Consider the following 21,784-nt stretch of genomic DNA (forward strand, 5'->3'; position numbering starts at 1 on the left):
AAATACAAAATGGTAATGTAACTTGTCCAAAGACACAAGCTAGTGAGTAGCTAAGATTCAAACCCAGGCAGATGGCTCCAAAGTCTGAGCTCTTGACCTTTCTAGGAGTGTATCATGTCTTCTGTTTTCTCACTTCCAATACCTCTAACCTCCTCCAACCTCAGTTTTAGCTGGTTATCTTTTTCCAATGAAGGTAGCCAGTAAAGAACTTCCACAAGCCCTAACCATCGCATCTACACGCCTCATTACATCTGTGCCCATATACTTTGCCTTCCCTCTTGAACCACGCCCAAACTATTCATTCTCCTATCTAAGCCAACCCTTCCATTTGGGCACTCGACCCCAAGTCCCCTCCCAAAAACATTGCCCCAGCAATCAGCCTCCCTCTCTCCTATATAACTACAATTTCAGTCTGCAGGATTATCCCCATCAGCATCTGTTCTGTAACTTTTTCCAGTTTAAATCTCGAATGAATTGCAAATCTCAAAACATTTATGCTAAGTGAAGCCAGTCCCGGGGCGCCTGTGTGGCTTAGTCATTAAGCATCTGCCTTAGGCTCAGGTCATGATCCCAGGGTCCTGGGATCGAGCCCCACTTCGGGCTCCTTGCTCCACGGGAGGCCTGCTTCTTCCTCTCCCACCCCCCTTGCTTGTGTTCCCTCTCTTGCTGTGTCTCTGTCAAATAAAATCTTAAAAAAAAAAAAAAAAAAAGCCAGTACCCCCCAATCCTAAATTACGTATGATTCCATTTGTATAAAATTGTAGCAAATGCAAACCAATCTGCAAATCTATAGTGGCACCCAGAGTAGATCAGTGGTTGCCTAGGTGGGTGGGGCCTAGCTAGGGAGGGATTACAGAAGGGCAGGAGGAAATTCTTGCGTGGGACATACTCTTTATCCTACTTACAGTGATGGTCTCATGGGTGTACATGCCAAAACATAAAACTGAACTTTTAAAATGTGCAATTTATAGCATACCAATTATACCTCATTAAAGTTATTTTTTTAGAACACTGTCTTGACCCCATATCCCATCAGCCATTGCCCAGTTTTTTTGCTTCCCTTTACGGTAAAGTTCCCTCAAATAGCTGCCTAAACACACCATCTCATTTCCATCCCATTCCTTCTGACTTTCTTAGACTCTTCTTTCCCTTGCTCTGTATCAGTTAAACCAGCCACCTCGCTATTCTGAACTCACCAGGCATGTTTCTGCCTCGGGGTCTTTCCACCCCATCCCCCTAAGTATCAATAAGCATCTCTCTTAGTTTCCTTAAGACCTTTGCCCAATTGCAGCCCCAGTGAAGGCCTCCCTCACTTCTCTATTTAAAACTGCAACCCACCTACTCACCCCCAACAAACATACAGTTTATCTCCCTCCTCTGCCTGATTTTTCTCTGTATCATTTATCACCATCTGGCCCACCAATATATTTTACTTGTTTACTGAACATCTACCTCTCCCAAGAATATGAGTTCCAAGAGAACAGGGATTTTGTCTGTATCATTCATTGCAATATCCCCAATTCCCTGATCTCTAATGTGTGTGTCTCAATAAATATCAGGATTAGTGAACTAGTGTCTTTGGAGCTATTTGGTTGTGAATAAAGGAAACCACTCACATTCATCTAAGCAAAAAGAATTTATTAGAAGGATTCCAAAGAGTCTCCTGGACCCCAGAGGGAACCCCTAAGGTACAACCAGAAGGGAACCACAGCTGCTGCAAACTATGATGGTTTCTCTCTTCTCTAGCCTCACCTGCTGAGGCAGGATGGCCTTGCCTTGCTTATTTTTTCCCTGGACTTAGGTTTCCTTCTCCTTTCTCTCTGCAGCTTTCTCTGTTGATAATCCAGAAAGTATTCTCAGAATCCCACATTTTCCTAGACCAAGCATTTGATAATAATTCCCAATTACATCTCTCGGCTTAGAAAGGGCTGGAGCCAGATATGCCACCCCTAGTCTAGTTCACTACAGTCAGGGGAAAGAGGCATGTAGCCTAGTCACCAATGTCTTTTCGTGTCTGAGGGGAACATTTTGTTCATAGGAAAGACAATTTATAGTTACTTGTTAAGCATTTGAAAACTTTCCTTAAGGCTTTAGGTTTAACTTATAAATATTCCAACCATAAAACCAGTACATTTTAATAATCACTTTCAAGGGGGCCTTTAATTCATGTTTGATAGAGTAGATTTAAGTTGAATACATTAAATTTTAAATTTCTTTAAACAAACCCACTTACAACTCAAATTCCTTTAAACAACAGCATTTATACGCTTAAAATATTTTTCTTCTACATAGCACTTCAAATGCTTGATCCAACAAGCAAAACCTTCCCAAGTACTTAACTCTTATGCATATAATAAATTAAATGTACACTGAGCTCCTAAATTCTCTGGAACATGTCAATATTTTTGCAGGTTTAGTAACATTTTAAAATACTTTTCAACTAAAATTCAGAAGTCTTAAAATCTGTTAGCCATTTTAAATTAGAATCCAAAGACCAATGCTACATACCGTAATATGCCTAATATGCCAATTGTGTTTAAATACTTTAAATAACAAATACTAGTTTGTCCCAATGAATACAGAAGCTATTCCTGAAATTACCATACAGTATCGATGGCTATGGAAGTTGCATAACCTTTTTGAAAATTCATCTTCATTCTTGATTTCATCCAAGAACTGCAGCACTCAATGAAGTCCTGTTAAAGGGAAATACTAGGTTTGGCCCCAGAGGGCAGGCCAGTCCCAGTGCCAGGCTGATGAAGCACTCAAGGTTGGGGAATTCAAGAGTGGGCTAACCACTGTAGCTAATTCAGCCTTAAATGAGAACACCAACACTGGATGGCTGTGGTAAGAATCATATAAAATAATGTATGGGAAAACCCTTGTCACATGTTACACACTTGATGGCAGCTAGTTTTAGACGAAATTTTGACTTCTAACTTTTACTAATATAGAAATTACCAGCATACTTATGAAGTTAAATATTTTTAAGTTTTTAAATACAAAATTTATTTAAATAAATTAACACTTCGAACATGAAGACAGTTTCTGACCTTGTCTAATGTCATAATTACTCAGGGAAGCAAACTCCTGGTTCCTTATAAGCCACTGTGCTGTAGGATTGCATAAATCAATTCACGAAAGGGAAACTAGGCCCTATTTTTGAGCACATGCCCTTTCCAGACCACAGAAATATTTTTTTCTACCTTAAAAAAAAATCTGAATTCACAGAACTAAATTTTAAGAGGAGATTCTCATTACAGAATCTTCCTTTAACTAAGGGTTCTTCTAACACAAGGAATGTTTGCTTACAGATAATTAACTACTTGAGGTGGAATACGAATTGGGAGAAGGTGGGAGAGGTAGCAAGTGTGAAATCAGTGACCTAACACTAGCCAGTGATTATCCATCAGGAATTCATATATCTCAGAAAGCCAAGAAGAAAATAAGAATATCTTTATAAAAAATGTAACTTATATTGTCCTTTAAAGAAAAAAAAACAAAAACTATTTTCCAAAACAAGCTACTCTAGCTTCCAGTTCTAAAACACAAGATGATTGTGGAGATTAGAGAAACAAAATCTAAATACAGATTACAGAAAATGGTTTTCAGAAGGGTAGGAAGCTATAAGATAAGCTCCAAACATCTGTATACAGGGTTGAAAGGCTATTTATTATGAGAAAAATGGCAAATTTTATCACTCCTCTGACCTGAAGCAAGTTGAAAACTGGGTAGAAAAGCTGCATCTTGAGAAGGAAAAGAAACGTGGTCCAATAAGGTCTATCTGTAGACCTTGTTCTGATGAGGACGGTCAAGATTAAAGGAATGAAAAAAAAATCTGGAATGGAGAGCACAATTTTTAGGTATCAGATCTGCCTCATCACACTCTTTGAATACATGTCTAACTAGTTCAGAGTTAAACTGTTCAAAGCTGGCCACTGATTTGTCATATTTGGAGCAGATGCAGTCCCATTACCAGCCGAAGCAGAACACGTGACCTAGGATAAATGATAACATCAAGAAGAGGGAGGCAAGATCAGCAAGGGCCTGGAAATCCCACAATGATCAGAGTGAAGAGAAAATTTATTTGCTGTTGCCATTTCTTTTGCTGCTGTTGTTGTTTCTCCAGGAGAAAAGTAAAAAATAAAGCCCTGTCCCTTTGGCAGCATTCCCAGTTGAAACCCTTTCCAGAGTTCTGAATGTCTACCCAAATGTTGATACAGAACTTTGCTGTATTAAAATTAATATCACTTTGTCCAAGGTGGACAATATACTATGACCAGGACAACTGAGATCTTCTAGCCGAAGATACCATGAAATAATTCAAAATATTACATGGAAAACCATGTCTTAAAACAGGTACTTATTTTCCAATTCTAGATATTCCAGTCTCTTCCATAAAACTGCTTCTGTGAATAGTTTTTTGGTTTTTAATGTATCAGAGAGATTCTCTTTCCAGTAGTTAATAGAATCAAATCTATTTCAAATCAGTTGTTCTTACAGGTCTCATTAAGCAGACACTATGCTTCCACCTTCTTGTTCTCTAGAAAGCCATCAGATGTATGCTGCAGCACCGAAGTGCTTTCTTTCCTTGTCATAGTAGCAAAAAGCATATCCATCATCCCCAAGGTTTCTAGGAGTTCTCTTTGGTAATCAATCTCTTTTTCTACAAGTCCTTGAAGTAACAAAAACTTTTTATCAACTACAGGTGACTGACCAATCACAGGAAGATATATATCTAGAAAGAGAGAGAAAACACATTAACTAGAAGTATCTTTCTAAACAGTAAATGAACAGCAGTAGTTACAAAAAATATAAAAATACTAACTATAAACACACTGAAAAATCTGTACTTACTTTACAATTTATGATTTACCAAAAAGAAACAATCCATCTGAATAAATGTATTTCAAAAAGAAATAATTACAGAAAGTACAGTGTGCAGTTTCTGACCTACTTTTTTTCCCCTTAAAAAATAGTCATGGTCATTGTAGATGTGTAAGCAAAAGTTATTTAATTACAATAACTCTAATCTCAGAAACTCAGTCAAACTACTGTAAATGTTTTACTTCCCTTAAAATCCAATGATATATGTGGTTGTTTGTTTTCTTCATGACAATCGTTACTGGAGAATTGATAAAAACAAGGTATTGTAATCTATTTGATTTTATTATTTGACAACTCTATTGTATAAGCATGCTTGGATTTTTCAAGTTTTTTTTTTTTTTTAAGATTTTATTTATTTATTTGACAGCGAGGGAGTACAAGAGGGGGAGCGGCAGGGAGAGGGAGAAGCAGGCTCCCGCAGAGCAGAGAGCCCGACGTGGGGCTTGATCCTAGGACCCCGGGATCATGACCTGAGCCAAAGGCAGTCACTTAACCGACTGAGCCACCCAGGTGCCCCAGTTTTTTGTTTTTTGTTTTTTTTAAGATTTCATTTATTTATTTGAGAGAGCAAGCAAGCAAGAGAGCACCAGTGGTGGGGAGGAGGGACAGAGAGAGAGAGAGAGAAGCAGACTCCCCGCTGAGCAAGGAGCCTGTTGATCCCAGGACCCCAGGATCATGACCTGGGCTGAAGGTAGACACTTAACCGACTGAACCACCCAGGCACCCCGGATTTTTCAAGTTTTAACAACTACTTACCAATAATTATTTCAGCAGCATTGATCAAAACAGGGGCAAATCTTGGCTGAGACAGATTCCTACAAAGCAAAAATTTTACTGAAACTTGCCAACTTTAAAAAAAATCCTTAAAATAGATTTACTGAATTGTTCCATCAGTTCTCTACAAAGGTCAATCTAAAAGTAAATGTCTCTCATTAGAGATAAAGAAGGAGTTCAGATGCAAAATATATGTGTTTCATAGACATAAAACATACCGTATCAAAAAATTAAGAACACGACTGATTTCCTTTTCATCCCGACCTGCAAGGGCATTTGCAAGGACTCCTCTTCGATTTAGCTCCTTTATGATGGAAACTGTAATCTCAGGTGTCTTTATTGTACAACTGGGCTAGAAAAATTTTCAGAGTCAACATGAGCAGATAAGACAGCACAGGAAAAAAATCATAGTCTTGGAACTCACTAACAATTACCAAATTTAAATAGGTTTATATCTTTACAATTTTGAGTCACAGTAATGCACAAGGTAAGTAATAAAATGATTCTTCTAAAAATATGCCCTTGTAGGTTCATCAACTATAACAAATGTACCACTGTGGTGGGGGTGTTGATAATACGAGAGGCTATGCATGTGTGGGGGCAGGGAGTCTATGGGAAATCTCTGTACCTTCCCCTCAATTTTGCTGTAAAGCTAAAACTGCTCTAAAAAGTTAGTCTTAATTAAAACACACATACATACACACACACACTCTCTCACTCACTCACAGAGAGAGCATACTGTATATATGTATATATGCTCCTCACTCACCTCAAGGACTCTGTCAAGTGCCTTAGAGACCCGGAAATTTTTCAGATCCCTGTCATATAACTCCAGGTGTTTCTTTGATGGCCTGTTGATCAAAATGTCATCCTGTATGACAAAGTAAATTTATAAAGAAAAGTCAGTATCTGTATAGAGTTTCGTTCAAAACGAATTTTTTCATTGTGGATTTTTTTTATACCTGGGTGACCCTGAACTGTATAATGAATAATAGGCATATGCCCAGAATGCAGACTAACTGAAAATGGAATAATTTGCTACATCAATGTGTTCTTACTCTCCTATGATTTAACTTAGAACAGATACACAATACCTCATTCTGGGAACACATTACTCATTTCAATTCTCTTCACATGGCAGGCAGTATGACTTAGTAGAAAGAGAAAACAAAGATGGGAGAAACTGAGATTTAGTCCCAATGACTCTGGTTACCAGTAATGAGATGCTGGATCGACCAGAACTTATTTGCATCTCCATCTTCTCAAACGCCAAACGGGGACATAACTAGCTCTACTACTGTTCAGGGTGGTTTAGGAGACCAAATCAGATAGTGTGTCAAAGACATTGTTTTGAACATGGTAAAATACTGTAACATTGTTATGATTCAGGGTATTAAAGTAGTCCTTAATTCCCCATTACTTATTAATAGTAAAGTGTCCCCAAACTAGCAATCTGAGAGAGAATTAATGTAGAGAAAAGCAAAATAAAGTTAAATCCCATGTGAACTACACTTTCCAGTAACATGCAGGAATGGAGTTGGCTACTCTAACAAACTACACTTTCTAAAAAAAAAAATGTAAGGGGCACCTGGGTGGCTCAGTTGGTTAAGTGGCTGCCTTCAGCTCAGGTCATGATCCCAGAGTCCTGGGATTGAGTCCCGCATTGGGCTCCCTGCTCAGCAGGGAGTCTGCTTCTCCCTCTGACCCTCCCCCATCTCATGCTCTATCTCATTCTCTCTCTCAAATAAATGAATAATTAAAAAAATAAAAATAAAAATAAATTTTAAAAAAATGTAAGAAATATGCAAATACCCGTTGCTTCATGTAATTTTTTCCTTTAATAAAAGTTCGATATGCAGGCCTTCTTCTCCTGGGAAGAGAATCCTTCTTTGCTTCAGATTTCCGATGTTTAACACTCAGTATTCCATTGGTCATTCCTACAACTATTGTCTCATCTTCATGCTAAGAGCAATTAGAAAAATAAGTTAGTCTATTCCTAACCCATCATTTATCTTAGTTTTTCCTCAAAACACCATTTATAACGTGTTTTCTGCTTATCCATACTTTCACCAAGAGTTCCAATCAGATATAGATATTCTGCCTAACAATGATCCATGCAAAAAGTTAGATAAATCATTTTTTCCTCCAGAATACTATTATATTGATAGAACATGTTATACCTGGTGTAAATTATCACTGTATAATAATACAGTTAATGATATCTTGGGAAACTTCTAAAATAATTTTTTTTCCTGAATCCTCTTACTAGAAAAAAGATTGCATGATAGCATGACTTTCTACAATCTTGCCAAGAAAATATTTTGTAATAAGCTTTTCCTCTTCTAATTCAGATTTCTATATGATGTATTCAAATAGCCTCTTCTTCAATGGCTCATGAAACTTGACAGTGGACATTCCCAGATCCTGCTCTTAGTGTTAACAATGCCTACAGCTGTACTTGGTTTGAACCTATATAACAGTGGGCAAGACCTAAATCTCAATTCATACTAAATTTTTGGGACAAGTCATATAATAGAAATTGTCTTAACTATCTAATATGCCAAGAAGAAAGTAAGATTTACTCAAATACAAAGATAAACCTTAAAATTCCATTTTAGTTTAACAGACAAGGTTAGTGAAATCTTTAAAAAGAACTAAAAGTACTTACTGCAAGCGCAAGACTTAAAATTGAAGCTGCATAATCAAAACTGTGGACTACTTTATAGGAAGTCGTGCTATATACTTTCACCTTCCTAATAAAAAAGAAAGCTTTGTTACAAATCACCTAGGAAATGAGTATAAAATGCAAATTTCTGATTTTTTTAGAAATTCAATGTATAAATATTAAAATTTACACAGCAATAAAGAAAAATAATGATTAATAATATTAATTATAAATAATTCATCACTGAATCTTTTTTTTTTTTTTTAAAGATTTTTATTTATTTATTGAGAGAGAGAGAGCATGAGAGGGAGGAGGGTCAGAGAGAGAAGCAGACCCCCTGCTGAGCAGGGAGCCCGATGCGGGACTCGATCCTGGGACTCCAGGATCATGACCTGAGCCGAAGGCAGTCACTTAACCAACTGAGCCACCCAGGCGCCCCCATCACTGAATCTCTTTTAAAAATGAACTATTAGGGCGCCTGGGTGGCTCAGTCGTTAAGCGTCTGCCTTCGGCTCAGGTCATGATCCCAGAGTCCTGGGATCGAGTCCCACATCAGGCTCCCTGCTCAGCGGGAAGCCTGCTTCTCCCTCTCCCCCTCCCCCTGCTTGTGCTCCGGCTCTCGCTATCTCTCTCTCTGTCAAATAAATAAAATCTTTAAAAAAAAAAAAATGAACTATTAGCAGTAGCTATGTTTAAAAGACTTGACTAGCCACCAGAAGGACAGATCATGAACCAAAGACCATGAACCAATGACGATGAAACCTGAAAGTAAAAAGAAAGGTTGTTTCAAAGTACCTGGGAACCAAAACAGCAGGGTTTCTCAACATCAACGTGAGTTACACTATGGGCCAGATACTTCTTTGCTGTGGGGACTATTCGTGCACGGTAGGCTGGTCAGCAGCATCCTTGACCGCTACTCACTGTACACCAGCAGCACTCCACCCCCAACTTCTGACAACATCCAAAAATGTCTCCAGATGTTGCCACACATCCTCTGGGAGACAAAACCTACTCTGGGTTGACAACTACTGTGAAGAGAGCCAACTCGCACTTGATTTTTGAGAGACGCATCTAAAAATGGAGCCCCAAACTGCCTAGTAACAGCACTTCAGAGACTACTGCATATTTACATGATAAACTCCTTTGTGTTAAAAATACATTCTAGCTTTTAAAATAGGTATGCTTTTTTAAGATTTTATTTATTTGACAGAGAGACAGAGAGAGCACAAGCAGGGGGTGCAGGCAGAGGGAGAAGCAGACTCCCCGCTGAGCAGGGAGCCCAACGCGGGACTTGATCCCAGGACCTTGGGTTCATGACCTGAGCCGAAGGCAGATGCTTAATGGACTGAGCCACCAAGGCACCCCACAAAATATGTATACATTTTTATAAACATACTGAAAAACCAAAGCTTTCCATAACAATGGAAATAGGAAATATGGAAATATAATGACCAAAAACAAATGACTATGAATAAATCCTGGAACTGTGCCATAGTTCTAGCCACATGCTACTGAGCACTTGAAATGTGGCCAGTGAAAATGAAGAACCACATTTTTAATTTTACCTGATTTTAATTAACCTGAATTTTAATTTAAAAACTTAGGTAGTGTAAAAAATATTTTTCTGTTAAACACAACTATATTTCACTTTAATCACTAAACGTTATTATTGTATCATAGGACATGTATTCGATGCTTAACTTGTCTCTAGTTTCTCGGTAATAATTTTTACATCAATTACATATTGAAATAATATTTTAGATACACTGAACTAAATAATATATTATTAATGAAACCTAGTTCTTTTTGCCTTTTTAATGTGGCTACTAAAACATTTATTTTTTTTTTTTTAAAGATTTTATTTATTTATTTGAGAGAGAGAATGAGATACAGAGAGCATGAGGGGGGGAGGGTCAGAGGGAGAAGCAGACTCCCTGCTGAGCAGGGAGCCCGATGTGGGACTCGATCCCGGGACTCCAGGATCATGACCTGAGCCAAAGGCAGTCGCTTAACCAACTGAGCCACCCAGGCGCCCCACTACTAAAACATTTAAAATTACATAATGTAGCCCACATTATGTTTCTGTTGGACAACACTGTTCTAGAACATTAACTAATAGAATACTAATACCTACTTAAAATAGTAATATTTGAATCACATAAATGTATAGAAATTTTCACATGAAGTTTTTTTTTCAATGTTCCATGTGAACATATTTATTTTTTATTATGTTATGTTAATCACCATACATTACATCATTAGTTTTTGATGTAGTGTTCCATGATTCATTGTTTGCGTATAACACCCAGTGCTCCATGCAGAACGTGCCCTCCTTAATACCCATCACCAGGCTAACCCATCTCCCCCACCCCCTCCCCTCTAGAACCCTCAGTTTGTTTCTCAGAGTTCATAGTCACATGAAGTTTTAAATTTGAAAATAAGCTAGGATATATACATATACTCATTATAAATATTTTTAAATATACAAATATACAATAAGGATTTTTAAAGAAACCACAGAATAACATAGACTATTTTAAAAGATCAATGTTCAAATGGTTCAATAAAATTCCTTAAGTATATAAGTTAAAGCACTAAGTTATGTCAAGTGAGAAAAAAAGTTTGCTGTATATGAATAAAAGGTCAAAACTATTTTCAGCTGAAAAGATTTTTTCCACAGAAATCATTTGACAGAACATTTACTTTAGCACAAATACTTCAGAAATAACTCATTTCCTTGAGCAGTAAATACTTGTACACTAGTAATAATAAAGAAAATTAAAATGCTAACCTATCCAGTGACCCAGAAAGTAACCTCTGTCCAGAGCTGCTCAGATATAAACACGTCACAGTTTTATGATGATTTTTCAAAGACACTAGCAACTGTCCTCCTTTCAGCATGTCCCAGATTTTAACATAACGGCCTCCTACAAAAAGAAATAATCTTTAGTTTGAAATTCTGCCCAAACATTCAATATTTTAAAGATTTGAAAAGCATTTTTCACTGGAGACTGTACAGCATGGAGGTGAAGTGAGGGGTCCCAGAGCAAAACTGCCTGGTTTCAGTGCTGGCTCTATCACTTACTGAGTTTGTAACTGAGAATAATAATAATAGTTCCTACCTCAAAGAACTGTTTTGGGGATTAGATAATTGCATATTTGTAAAGTTCACAGAACTGCCTAGCAAAATAAAAAGTATAACCAAAAACGATTAAGAAAACTCTAATAAAATCATCCTGCAAAAGAAATTTTGTGTCACTATGGAAATGAATAATATAGTTATTCATTTGAAAAACTTCCCTATAACTTCTACTCTAAGAGTTAGAAGGTCCTTAAAGGCAATTTAATCCAATAGTTTAAAAAGAATTCTTTTAATACGGCATCTTTCATTTCATTGATATATTAGGCAAAAGTCTAGAAGGTAAAATAGAAAAACGAGCTGGAGAGGGAGAAGCAAAGGTCTGATCGATCCTGACGGGGAAAGTGGGGCTGGAAGCCAATTCATAGTCCCTGTCTCACCACACGTGGCAGCTAATGAGAGCGCAATTTAAAATAACTGATCCTATCCAAACTCTCATTTTCAAAGTCTATAGGAGTTGAGTGAAGGGACTGCCCAAGGTCATACAATTAGCTAGTGACACAGTGGAGTTTAGTATACAGGTGTCCATTCTCCCTGTTCAACTTGAACTTATTTCCATTTCTCAAAATAACAGCAAGAAAAATGGATACATCCAGCCATGTTATTAATTTATTTTGAAATTAAAGAGGTACTGAGGAAGAAGTACAAAACAGGGTAATTTTTATTTGGATTTTAAAATGAAGAAAAAAAAGCTACACACACAGCCATATATATGCTATAAATTATACATACTACCTATGTATTCTACTGTCAACACATTAATTTTGACTTGATAAGTGAAAAAAGCCAATTTACTTCTTCCACTCTAATTTTGAAAATGCTCTATGATCAACATAACAAAAAAAAAATACCTCAGTTCCAACTTGATGAAAAAATGTATCAAGACCCCTTTTTAGGGGCGCCTGGGTGGCTCAGTCGTTAAGCGTCTGCCTTCAGCTCAGGTCATGATCCCAGGGTGCTGGGATCGAGCCCCGCATCGGGCTCCCTGCTTGGCGGGAAGCCTGCTTCTCCCTCTCCCACTCCCCCTGCTTGTGTTCCCTCTCTCGCTGTCTTTCTCTCTGTCAAATAAATAAATAAAATCTTTAAAAAAAAAAAAAAAAAAAAAAAAGACCCCTTTTGACTCCATGTTATATCCTCTTCCAGAACTACTGGCTATTTCCTGGGTAAAGTCATTTCAATCGAGAGACATAAAAAAAGACAAGCCTGATTCTAGAACGGAAAGAAGTGTGTTTTCAAAAGCTGTCACGGATCTCTCAGGTAGGAATGACAGGAATACAACCCGGATTTTTGGTAAATACACAATGCAGGCTCTCAAGTTTTAAGATTTCAGATCACTCTATCTTGGAAAAATTAGTTTAATAACTTTTATTTATTTCCTTAGCTGCAAAATAGCGAGAAAACTAATTACCGTCTAGGCTCAATAATATGTATATAATAGCACAGTATCTGGCTCACATTAAGTACTCAATAAATAATAACTGCTGGCCTGCCCTACTTATCAGCTGACCAAAACCTAGGTATGCAATTCAAGGGCACAGTGTTAAATTATAAAAAGGAACTGATAAAAAAAACAACTGATTCAAGACCAACAGTATTGGAAAAGTAATTTTTAAAATACCTGCTGACGCCAGAAGACCTCCAGAGGGAAAAAGCAGGACACTTTCCACTGGCTGCCCATGCTCAACAGAGATCACACTCTTGTTTGTTCGTGTATCAAACATCTTCACAGTATGATCATAGGACCCTAAAATGCCAATTTTTGTATTATGTGAGTTTCATTACTCAAAACAATGAAAACTAAGTATGTGTGTGTGTATCCAAATATAAATCTTAAGAGGAGAAAAGACTTAGATGAAATTTTAAAGACACATAGGTACGTTCATGAAGGTGCACAGTACCTCCAAACTCTCTAGTACCACTGACTGTTTCCTGAAAAAGCATTATACCATACTATACTATACTATATTATACAGGATCTTAAACTATTCGGATCTTCAAGCTATTATCACTACTGAATCACCTGGGGACCTTTGTGAAAGCACCCACAAACACTGCACTGCATTATCTTTGTTTCTTGGCTGCTGGAGACTCTGTGAAAACCAGAGTACTAAAACCATTACAGTTCTGACACTCATGTTTTCAGGGAAGCCTAATGCTTCCAAACACATTTGGAGGACAGTAAGAACAATCACCAAAAGAAGAAAAAGGAAATCAAACAACTAGATAAATTGAAACATATCCCTTTATAAAAAAATTTTTAAACTGCTCTATCCCAAATGAGTCCCAAAGCAGTATCAATTTATATCACAATTAAATTATCAACTTCAGGAGGGAAAAACAGTTCACCAACCTGTTACAAACAGATCTGGGTTCAGTTTGCTAGCACATCCACACCTCACATAATCAGAATGTTCTTTGAATGTCAGAATTTCTTTGGAGTTTGGAATATCCCACAATTTAACTGTATAATCATCAGCCCCGGAGACCACATGGTATTTGTCTGCTGTAAAATCGACCGTATGAACTGCTCTAAAAGATCAAGAATCAATATATTAAAAAGCAAAAAAAAATTCTATGTCACATAAAATACTCCTTTTCCCCAAATAACAAAAAAAGCAGCTCAGTTTCAGGGAGTAATTGTAGGGGGAAATTATGAGAGAAAATCTTTAAAACAGGTGTTTGTCCCTAAGCCAATTTAAAATTTCAAATACCCCTACTCTATGAATTTAAGAATAATAGCCGTAAAATTATATTTTCTAATATGTTAACATTTCTACAAAACTGCTAAATAAATGTTCTAAATGTTGGAAAAAATGTACTTTTTAAATCTTTATTTATTTATTTTTTAAAAGATTTTATTTATTTGACAGAGAGAGACACAGAGAGAGAGGGAACACAAGCAGGGGGAGTGGGAGAGGGAGAAGCAGGCTTCCCGCCGAGCAGAGAGCCCGATGTGGGGCTCGATCCCAGGACCCTGGGACCATGACCTGAGCCGAAGGCAGACGCTTAACGACTGAGCCACCCAGGCACCCTGTACTTTTTTTTAAAGGTTTTATTTATTTATTTGTCAGAGAGAGAGAGAGGGAGGGAGAGAGAGCACAAGCAGGCTCTCCACTGAGCAAGGAGCCCGACGCAGGACTTGATCCCAGGACCTGGGATCATGACCTGAGCTGAAGGCAGACACTTAACAGACTGAGCCACCCAGGCATCCCATAGAGCAAAGGTACTTTTAATTTAAAAAATTTCAAAATGGATAGTTCCTTACAAAATTCTAAGAAGACTTGCCATTAAGTAAGATCATGTTAAGTGAATTTCTGTTATATTTTAAATGTTTCACTGATGGGGAAAGACCATCCTGATAATATACTATAAAAAACACTTGAGATTTCAAATCAGTAGCAAACCAGATAATCTTGATACAAAGTTATAATATAAAACTGCCCTGGCCATTTATCACATGGCAAAATATTTACTTCAAGAAGAAAAAAAATCAACCTTCCAACTTAACTTCAAAATGAGAACCTCGAAAGTAGTCCAGCCCATAGAGTTCTCATTTATAGTTGTGAGGTTGCCTTTAGAACTGTGGTTTGTAACCTCGACTGGTCACAGAACTCACTGATTAGACGAAAGCTATAGGAAATCTCCCTAGACAAATGTACATTTCTTAAATGTCACATATAATTCTAGGGAATTCATGAGCCCCACCAAACTGGACCATAGGACTGGACCAGATTAAGTACTCTGTCGCACCTGGGTTGGTTAAGCGTCTGCCTTCGGCTCAGGTCATAATCCCGGCGTCCTGGGATCGAGCCCCACATCGGGCTCCATGCTTAGCGGGGAGCCTGCTTCTCCCTCTCCCTCTGCCTGCCTGTCTGCCTACTTGTGATCCCCCCCTCTCTCTCTCTCTGTCAAATAAATAAATAAAATCTAAAAAAAAAAAAAAAAAAAGATTAGGTACTCTGTCTTAGAACAACCAGGAAAGAAAGTATACACTGGTACATAATCTTCAGAGAACTGCTCTATGTTTTTATTCAAAGTCCAAAAAACAAACAAACAAAAAGCTTACAATGACAAAAAAACAACAACTCTTACTTAGTATGACCTTCAAACTGCCTGAGGGGCGCTCTCCCACTTATATCGAAAAGCTGAACTCCACCATCTTCACTGCCAGCCACAAGCAGTCTACCATCCTGACGAAAAGTAGCACAGTATGCCGTGTCTTTAAATCGGGAAAAGGTTTTTATAGGTTCTTGAGAGTACCGGCCATAAATGTGAATCTACAAAAAGATAAAAAACACAGTATTTAACCAGATGGCTCAAGATCAGTAGTAAATATCAACTACACAAAGGGAAAATAAATTTAATATTATATTTACCCTTGAGGAAGCTGTGACAGCATAATTATATGGAGGCTGTGGAGAAAAATCTACTTTTGACACTGCACCAAACTCCTTGATTTGAACAGGGGTCTTAATAAAAAACAATACAAAGGATTAACAGAGTTACAACTGGTAAGATCTTTTAAACATTACAAAATTTCTTACTGATCATTTCTCTTTGTTCTTAATAACATTTACTAGGATATATTTAATACAGAAGTATGAAGAAAGCAAAAAAGGTTCAAATGCCATCACCCAGACTATCCTGGTTGCCATTAAAGTACATAAATATATGGCTGGAAAACCATACCCCACTCTTTCTCTTTAGCTGTGGAGTTTTCTGCAATTATTGCTAGGGGCAAAAAGAGTTATGTCTGTACCAGAATACATTTAACCATGTATTCTGTAACTAACACAAAGATCATACCATGCAGGCTGCTCTGCACCTTGCTTTTTTTCCACTTAATAACTCATCTTAGCTTTTTATATGATCAATAGATTTGCCATCCATTATATGATACATCATAATTTACATTACCAATCCACTACTGACACAGATTTTTCAAAAATTTCTAGTATTAAAAGTAATACTTTATAATAAACACCTGTAAACGTATATTTTAGCAAATTTGGGGGAGTATAATCATTGAGGTAAGTTCCAAAGTGCAGAATTTAAATGGCTAAAAGGTATCTTTATCATGATAATGTCAAATTGCCCTCCAGAAAGTCTGCACCGATTTTCTTCTCTCAAGTAGCAATGATGATCAAAATTTTTCATTTCAGCCACTATAAGAGATGAAAAATAGCATACAAATTACTGTTTTAATTTATATTTCTTTAATTATGAATGAAGCCGCAGCTCTTTGATATATTTACTGGTCATTTAAATTTCTTGTTCCATAAACATCCCAATCTCAATCTTTTCCATTTTTCTATTTAATTGTTCATTTTTTAAAAAAAATTATTAAGTCTTTGTAGACAGTCTAGAAGAACTAATTCTGCATCACTTCTGTCTTAGTTTTATTTTTTTGTGTGCTTTTATGTCTTTATTTTTTCATTGAAGTATAGTGGACACACCATGTGACATGAGTTTCAGGTGTACAGCAGAGTGGACAGCGCTGTATGTTATGCTGTGCTCACCCCAAGTGTAGCCACCATGTGTCAGCAAATAATGCTATTACAATACCACTGACTGGATTCCCTATGCTGTGCCTTTCATACCCATGACTGATCCATTCCATAACCGGAGCACTGTGTACCATTAGGAGAACCAATGGGACCAGCAGGTCTTGAAGAGATGCTGAAGACCTACTTCTACAGGAAGCAAGCAAGAATGGACCATAGGCTGCATGGCTGGGGTCACAGCCCCGTGAGCCTCTTTTTTTTTTTTATTATGTTCTGTTAATCACCATACATTACATCATTAGTTTTTGATGTAGTGTTCCATGATTCATTGTGTGCCTATAACACCCAGTGCTCCATGCAGAACGTGCCCTCCTTAATACCCATCACCAGGCTAACCCATCCCCCCACCCCCCTCCCCTCTAAAACCTTCAGTTTGTTTCTCAGAGTCCATAGTCTCTCAAGGTTTGTCTCCCCCTCCGATTTCCCGCCCTTCTGTCTTAGTTTTAGAAAGGCAAAAAAAAAATCTTGCATATAAGATTCAAATTCAAAAATTTATTTCATTCAGCATTCATTAATCATCTATTCTTTGCTAGGCACTTGTATGATTAAAATCATTAAGCAGCATGGACTTTTAATTTAAAATTTCCAAGAAAAAATACCAGATATCAAATTTTCCACCCAAACTGTAAACTGCTGACAGATTCTTCTTAGTTATTAGTTCTCTATTACAGTATCCAAAGTATAACATGCTGGAGAAATAAGCATAAATGCAAACCCCTCATTACCATCTACACTTACCTTATAGTTGTTCCAGTACAGTGTGTCTTGGGTGATTTTTTCACCAAGTACAGGATATGTCTGAATAGCTGCAGGCTTATAACCAGCCATAATTTCATATAATTGGACTGTTATCCAAGGGTAAATAGTTTGAAATTGACGTTAGAAATAATTACAGTGACTCTGCTTTATGTCTGAAAAAGAAAATATTTTATATAAATATATTATTCTTAAACCTGTATAGTTACCATTTTCACTCTGTGTCTTTTCAAAAGCCTGTGTGCTAGCTTATAAATTAGTGACCAATAAATCATTTAATTCTAACACAGAAGAGACAATCTAAAGGAAGCAGGTAGCATACAGACAGGGCTACCAAAGCGCACCATCCACTCAGCTATACAGAGGCTGTACACAAATGTTCTCACATCTAACTGACCAATGTACAACACACGGAAATAAATCTGGCTCAGCCATCCAGTAGCCAAAGCAGAAGTCCACTGGCTTAGACTGTTTATTTATTAATAACAGAAAAATTAAGGTGAAAATGCAAATACAAAAGTTTCCTGAAACTAAATTTAGGACAACATTTAATCTATATGAACATAGACTAGGGTCTTGACTTCCTGAAAGCCTTAGCAATACCAAGAGGGAAAACAAAGCTAATATTGTAACAGAGAAGGGCGCCTGGGTGGCTCAGTCGTTAAGCGTCTGCCTTCGGCTCAGGTCATGATCCCAGGGTCCTGGGATCGAGTCCCACATCAGGCTCCCTGTTCGGCGGGAAGCCTGCTTCTCCCTCTCCCACTCCCCCGCTTGTGTTCCTGCTCTCGCTGTGTCTCTCTCTGTCAAATAAATAAATAAAATCTTTAAAAAAAAAAAAAAAAATTGTAACAGAGAAGCTTTAAATTTAACAGCTTAAAATAAAATTAAAAGCTAATATTCTGATGCAGAAGTTTAAATTTAAAAGCTTAAAATAAGTTAATATTCTGATGTAGAAGTTTAAATGTAAAAGCTTAATTTTAAAAAGTTTAAACAATAAGAAAAGAAACAAGAATAAGCAATTCTGAAATTAAATTCTCAATTTAAATAACAGAATAGGATAAAAATGAATTAAAACTTTTAATTGGGGGCACCTAGGTGGCTCAGTCAGTTAAGCATCTGCCTTCGGCTCAGGTCATGATCCCAGGGTCCTGGGATCGAGCCCCATATCGGGCTCTCTGCTCTGCAAGGAGCCTGCTTCTCCCTCTCCCTCTGCCTGCTTGTGCGCTCCTTCCCTCTCTCTCTGTCAAATAAATAAATAATCTTTTAAAAAAATAAAATAAAAATAAAACTTTGACATGGAATTAAGCCAAAATGTCTCTCCAGGACTATTCAATTGCAAAAGAGGTTCATTTTATCAGTGGTGCAACTCATCATCTATTTCAAAAAGCCTGAAAACAGTACACCAGTAACACCAAAATAAGTAGGTATGACATATTCTAAAAGTTCTTTTGACGAAACATAGCAATCAACAATTAAAAGAAGGAATCTTTTCTATTCATTCAAGTACCTACAATGTATAGGACACTGTTCTAGGCTCAGGACATACAATGTTGAGTAAAACAGTGCCCTCACACTCTCCAATAGTCTCCACTTTAGCTGGTGATCGGCAGAAGCCAGGAATATGGAATCAGCCTTGACTTGTCCTTCCTCTTCACTTATAACATCCAAATAGTTAACAAGATCTGCTGATTTTACCTCCCTAAACTTCATCATGTCCACTCCACAGCTCTAACTCAGATCTTCTCATCTACAGCAATAGTGCAGTACAAGGGCCCCTTGACTCCCTCATCCATCTTTGAAATAGCCATCAGCAAGACCTAACTACCCAGCAAATCCAGCTTTTGCTACAAAGCACAACACTGCCTGAAAACAAAGGTCCTAGCTCCTTAACACGGCTTGTGATCTGGCCCTTACTTACCTTTCCAGCTCTACCTTTTTGTTATTCCCTTTAACACACCATGCTCTTTCTTCTCTCACTGTCTCTGCTCATTTGTCCTCTTTGCCAGGAATGTTCTCTACCCACTTCCTTTTTATCTTTTAAAGCTCAACTCAAGGATCATATCCTCTATCCTTCTTTCTACTCCTAACTCCACTTCATTTTGCATATTTCTGTCTGTGTGCATAGTAACACTGAATTTGTAATAATATCTTTTTCCCACTAAACTAACATTTCGTATCTGGAAGATTTTTTTTAAGTGCTTAAAGAAAACTTGGGGAAGGAAAGAAAGGAAGCACTGTGCTGGGTTCTATGGAAAAACAGAATTAAAGGCACAAGTGGTGTCTATAATATGAACACTGCTACACATCAAGAGTCAACAAACTTTTTCTGTAAGGGGCCAGATGATAAATATCTTAGGCTTTGCAGGCCAACAGGCAAAAACGAACAGTATTATGTAATTACAAGGAAGCAAGCAAGAAAAAAAAAAATCCCAATTTTTTACTAACAAAACCGCCCAAATAATTATGAGTACAATTTTATGTTTATGAATGAAAAGATCGAGAATTTTGAAGGGAAAAACATTTCACTTACTTCTGGTTCAAGGTTAGTGTTTCCTATCATCAGATTGCATATATTCACCTGTAAAAAAACATTCTAGGCTCACTGGCTGCCCGATGAAAACAGTCACCCGGCCAAATCAAGCGCGCAGGCCTCCGACCTTTACTGTAGTACAGTACATTACTAGAATATCAGCAAAGGAGTACATAACTCTGCCTTGAGAGAAATAGTTTAAAGCTCTAAAAGTTTACAAGTGAGGAGTAGGGACGCCTGGGTGGCTCAGGTCCTGATCCCAGTGTCCTGGAATCGAGACTGCATCGAGCTCCTTGCTAAGCGGGAAGCCTGCTTCTCCCTCTGCCTGCCACTCCCCTTGCATATGCGCGCGCTCGCGCTCGCTTTCTCACAAATAAATAAATAAAATCTTAAATAAAAATGCCAAGTGAGGAGTAGTAGCAGTGGTTTGCCAGATTAAAGTGAGATACAGCACTGGAGGTGAGGGAGGGGGAACATGACACCATACAAAGGCGTGGAGGCAAGAAATGATGTGAAAATAATCAGGGAGGGCGCCTGGGTGGCTCAGTTCGTAAGCGACTGCCTTCGGCTCAGGTCATGATCCTGGAGTCTCTAGATCGAGTCCCGCATCGGGCTCCCTGCTCGGCAGGGAGTCTGCTTCTCCCTCTGACCCTCCCCCTCTCATGTGCTCTCTCTCATTCTCTCTCTCTCAAATAAATAAATAAAATCTTTAAAAAAAAAAAAAAAAAGATCAGGGAGAGGTCAAGAGCCGGAGAAACTGGGACTAGACTAATAACAGATACTACGATATAACGCAGAATATCAAATATATGCTATAAATAACGTACAGAGTACTAAGAGCTCCAAACAGCTTCTCAATTCTAACCGGGCGGCTCCCAGAAAGATTCAAAGTGTGCATTTCAACTGGGCCTTGACGTCTAATATTAAAACAGACTGACCTCTTAAGATGGGCACAAGCGCGGGGGATAGGCAGCATTCGAAATCGAGAGAACTCATAAGCAAAGACAGAGATGGAAATGTGCCCAATGCCTTGGAGGGATGCGGGTTCATAATGGTGCACAGGAGGAGAGGATGTGATCGTAGAAGAGGCAAATCTACGTCGAAGCTAAATCGCGGGGATCCTGAGAGGCTGGTTAAGGAATTTTAGCCGTTCCGTGAAGACTGGCAAGCCCCAGAGGAGCATGCCAGATACCAAGGAAGGCCCGACTTGAGCCTGAACTACCCCCACTGGGAGCCGCCTTCACCTACGTACCGCCTCACCTGCCCCGCGGGACACTCTGCGTCCAAGGAGAATTTCTTGGATTCCGTCTCCTCCCCGGACTCTTGAGGCTCACTTGCGGAAGATCACGCGGACCTTCCACGGAGCCACCAAGACGCAAGACACGAACAGTCAGGCCAGTCGCACAGAAGTGACGTAATGACGTAAGTTCACGCGCCTTACGCAGCCCGAGAGTCGCAGGGGAGGGTCA

At 38.1% G+C, this 21,784-nt stretch overlaps 1 protein-coding gene across 6 annotated transcripts; it reads right to left on the bottom strand.

The window, feature by feature from the left end:
• Positions 1-1,621: 1,621 nt before the first annotated feature.
• On the bottom strand, positions 1,622-21,716 carry UTP15 (UTP15 small subunit processome component). Of its 6 annotated transcripts, none has more exons than XM_078067196.1 (14): positions 21,576-21,715; positions 20,316-20,363; positions 17,768-17,940; positions 15,842-15,934; positions 15,558-15,742; positions 13,816-13,994; positions 13,084-13,209; positions 11,118-11,253; positions 8,330-8,414; positions 7,474-7,623; positions 6,431-6,532; positions 5,880-6,013; positions 5,644-5,702; positions 1,622-4,738 (listed from the first exon to the last, which is right to left on the bottom strand). In XM_078067196.1, exons 3-14 carry the CDS (start codon positions 17,855-17,857, stop codon positions 4,521-4,523), a joined length of 1,557 nt encoding a protein of 518 aa, XP_077923322.1. In that variant the 5' UTR covers positions 17,858-17,940; positions 20,316-20,363; positions 21,576-21,715; the 3' UTR covers positions 1,622-4,520. The 6 variants fall into 6 exon arrangements, with proteins under 6 accessions (XP_077923322.1, XP_077923323.1, XP_035936693.2 ...); XM_078067197.1 differs by having other exon boundaries at positions 21,568-21,705; XM_036080800.2 differs by lacking the exon at positions 21,576-21,715 and adding an exon at positions 21,254-21,540.
• Between the last annotated feature and the right edge of the window lie 68 nt (positions 21,717-21,784).

Source organism: Halichoerus grypus, chromosome 2, assembly GCF_964656455.1.
Source record: "Halichoerus grypus chromosome 2, mHalGry1.hap1.1, whole genome shotgun sequence".
Lineage (NCBI taxonomy): Eukaryota > Metazoa > Chordata > Mammalia > Carnivora > Phocidae > Halichoerus > Halichoerus grypus.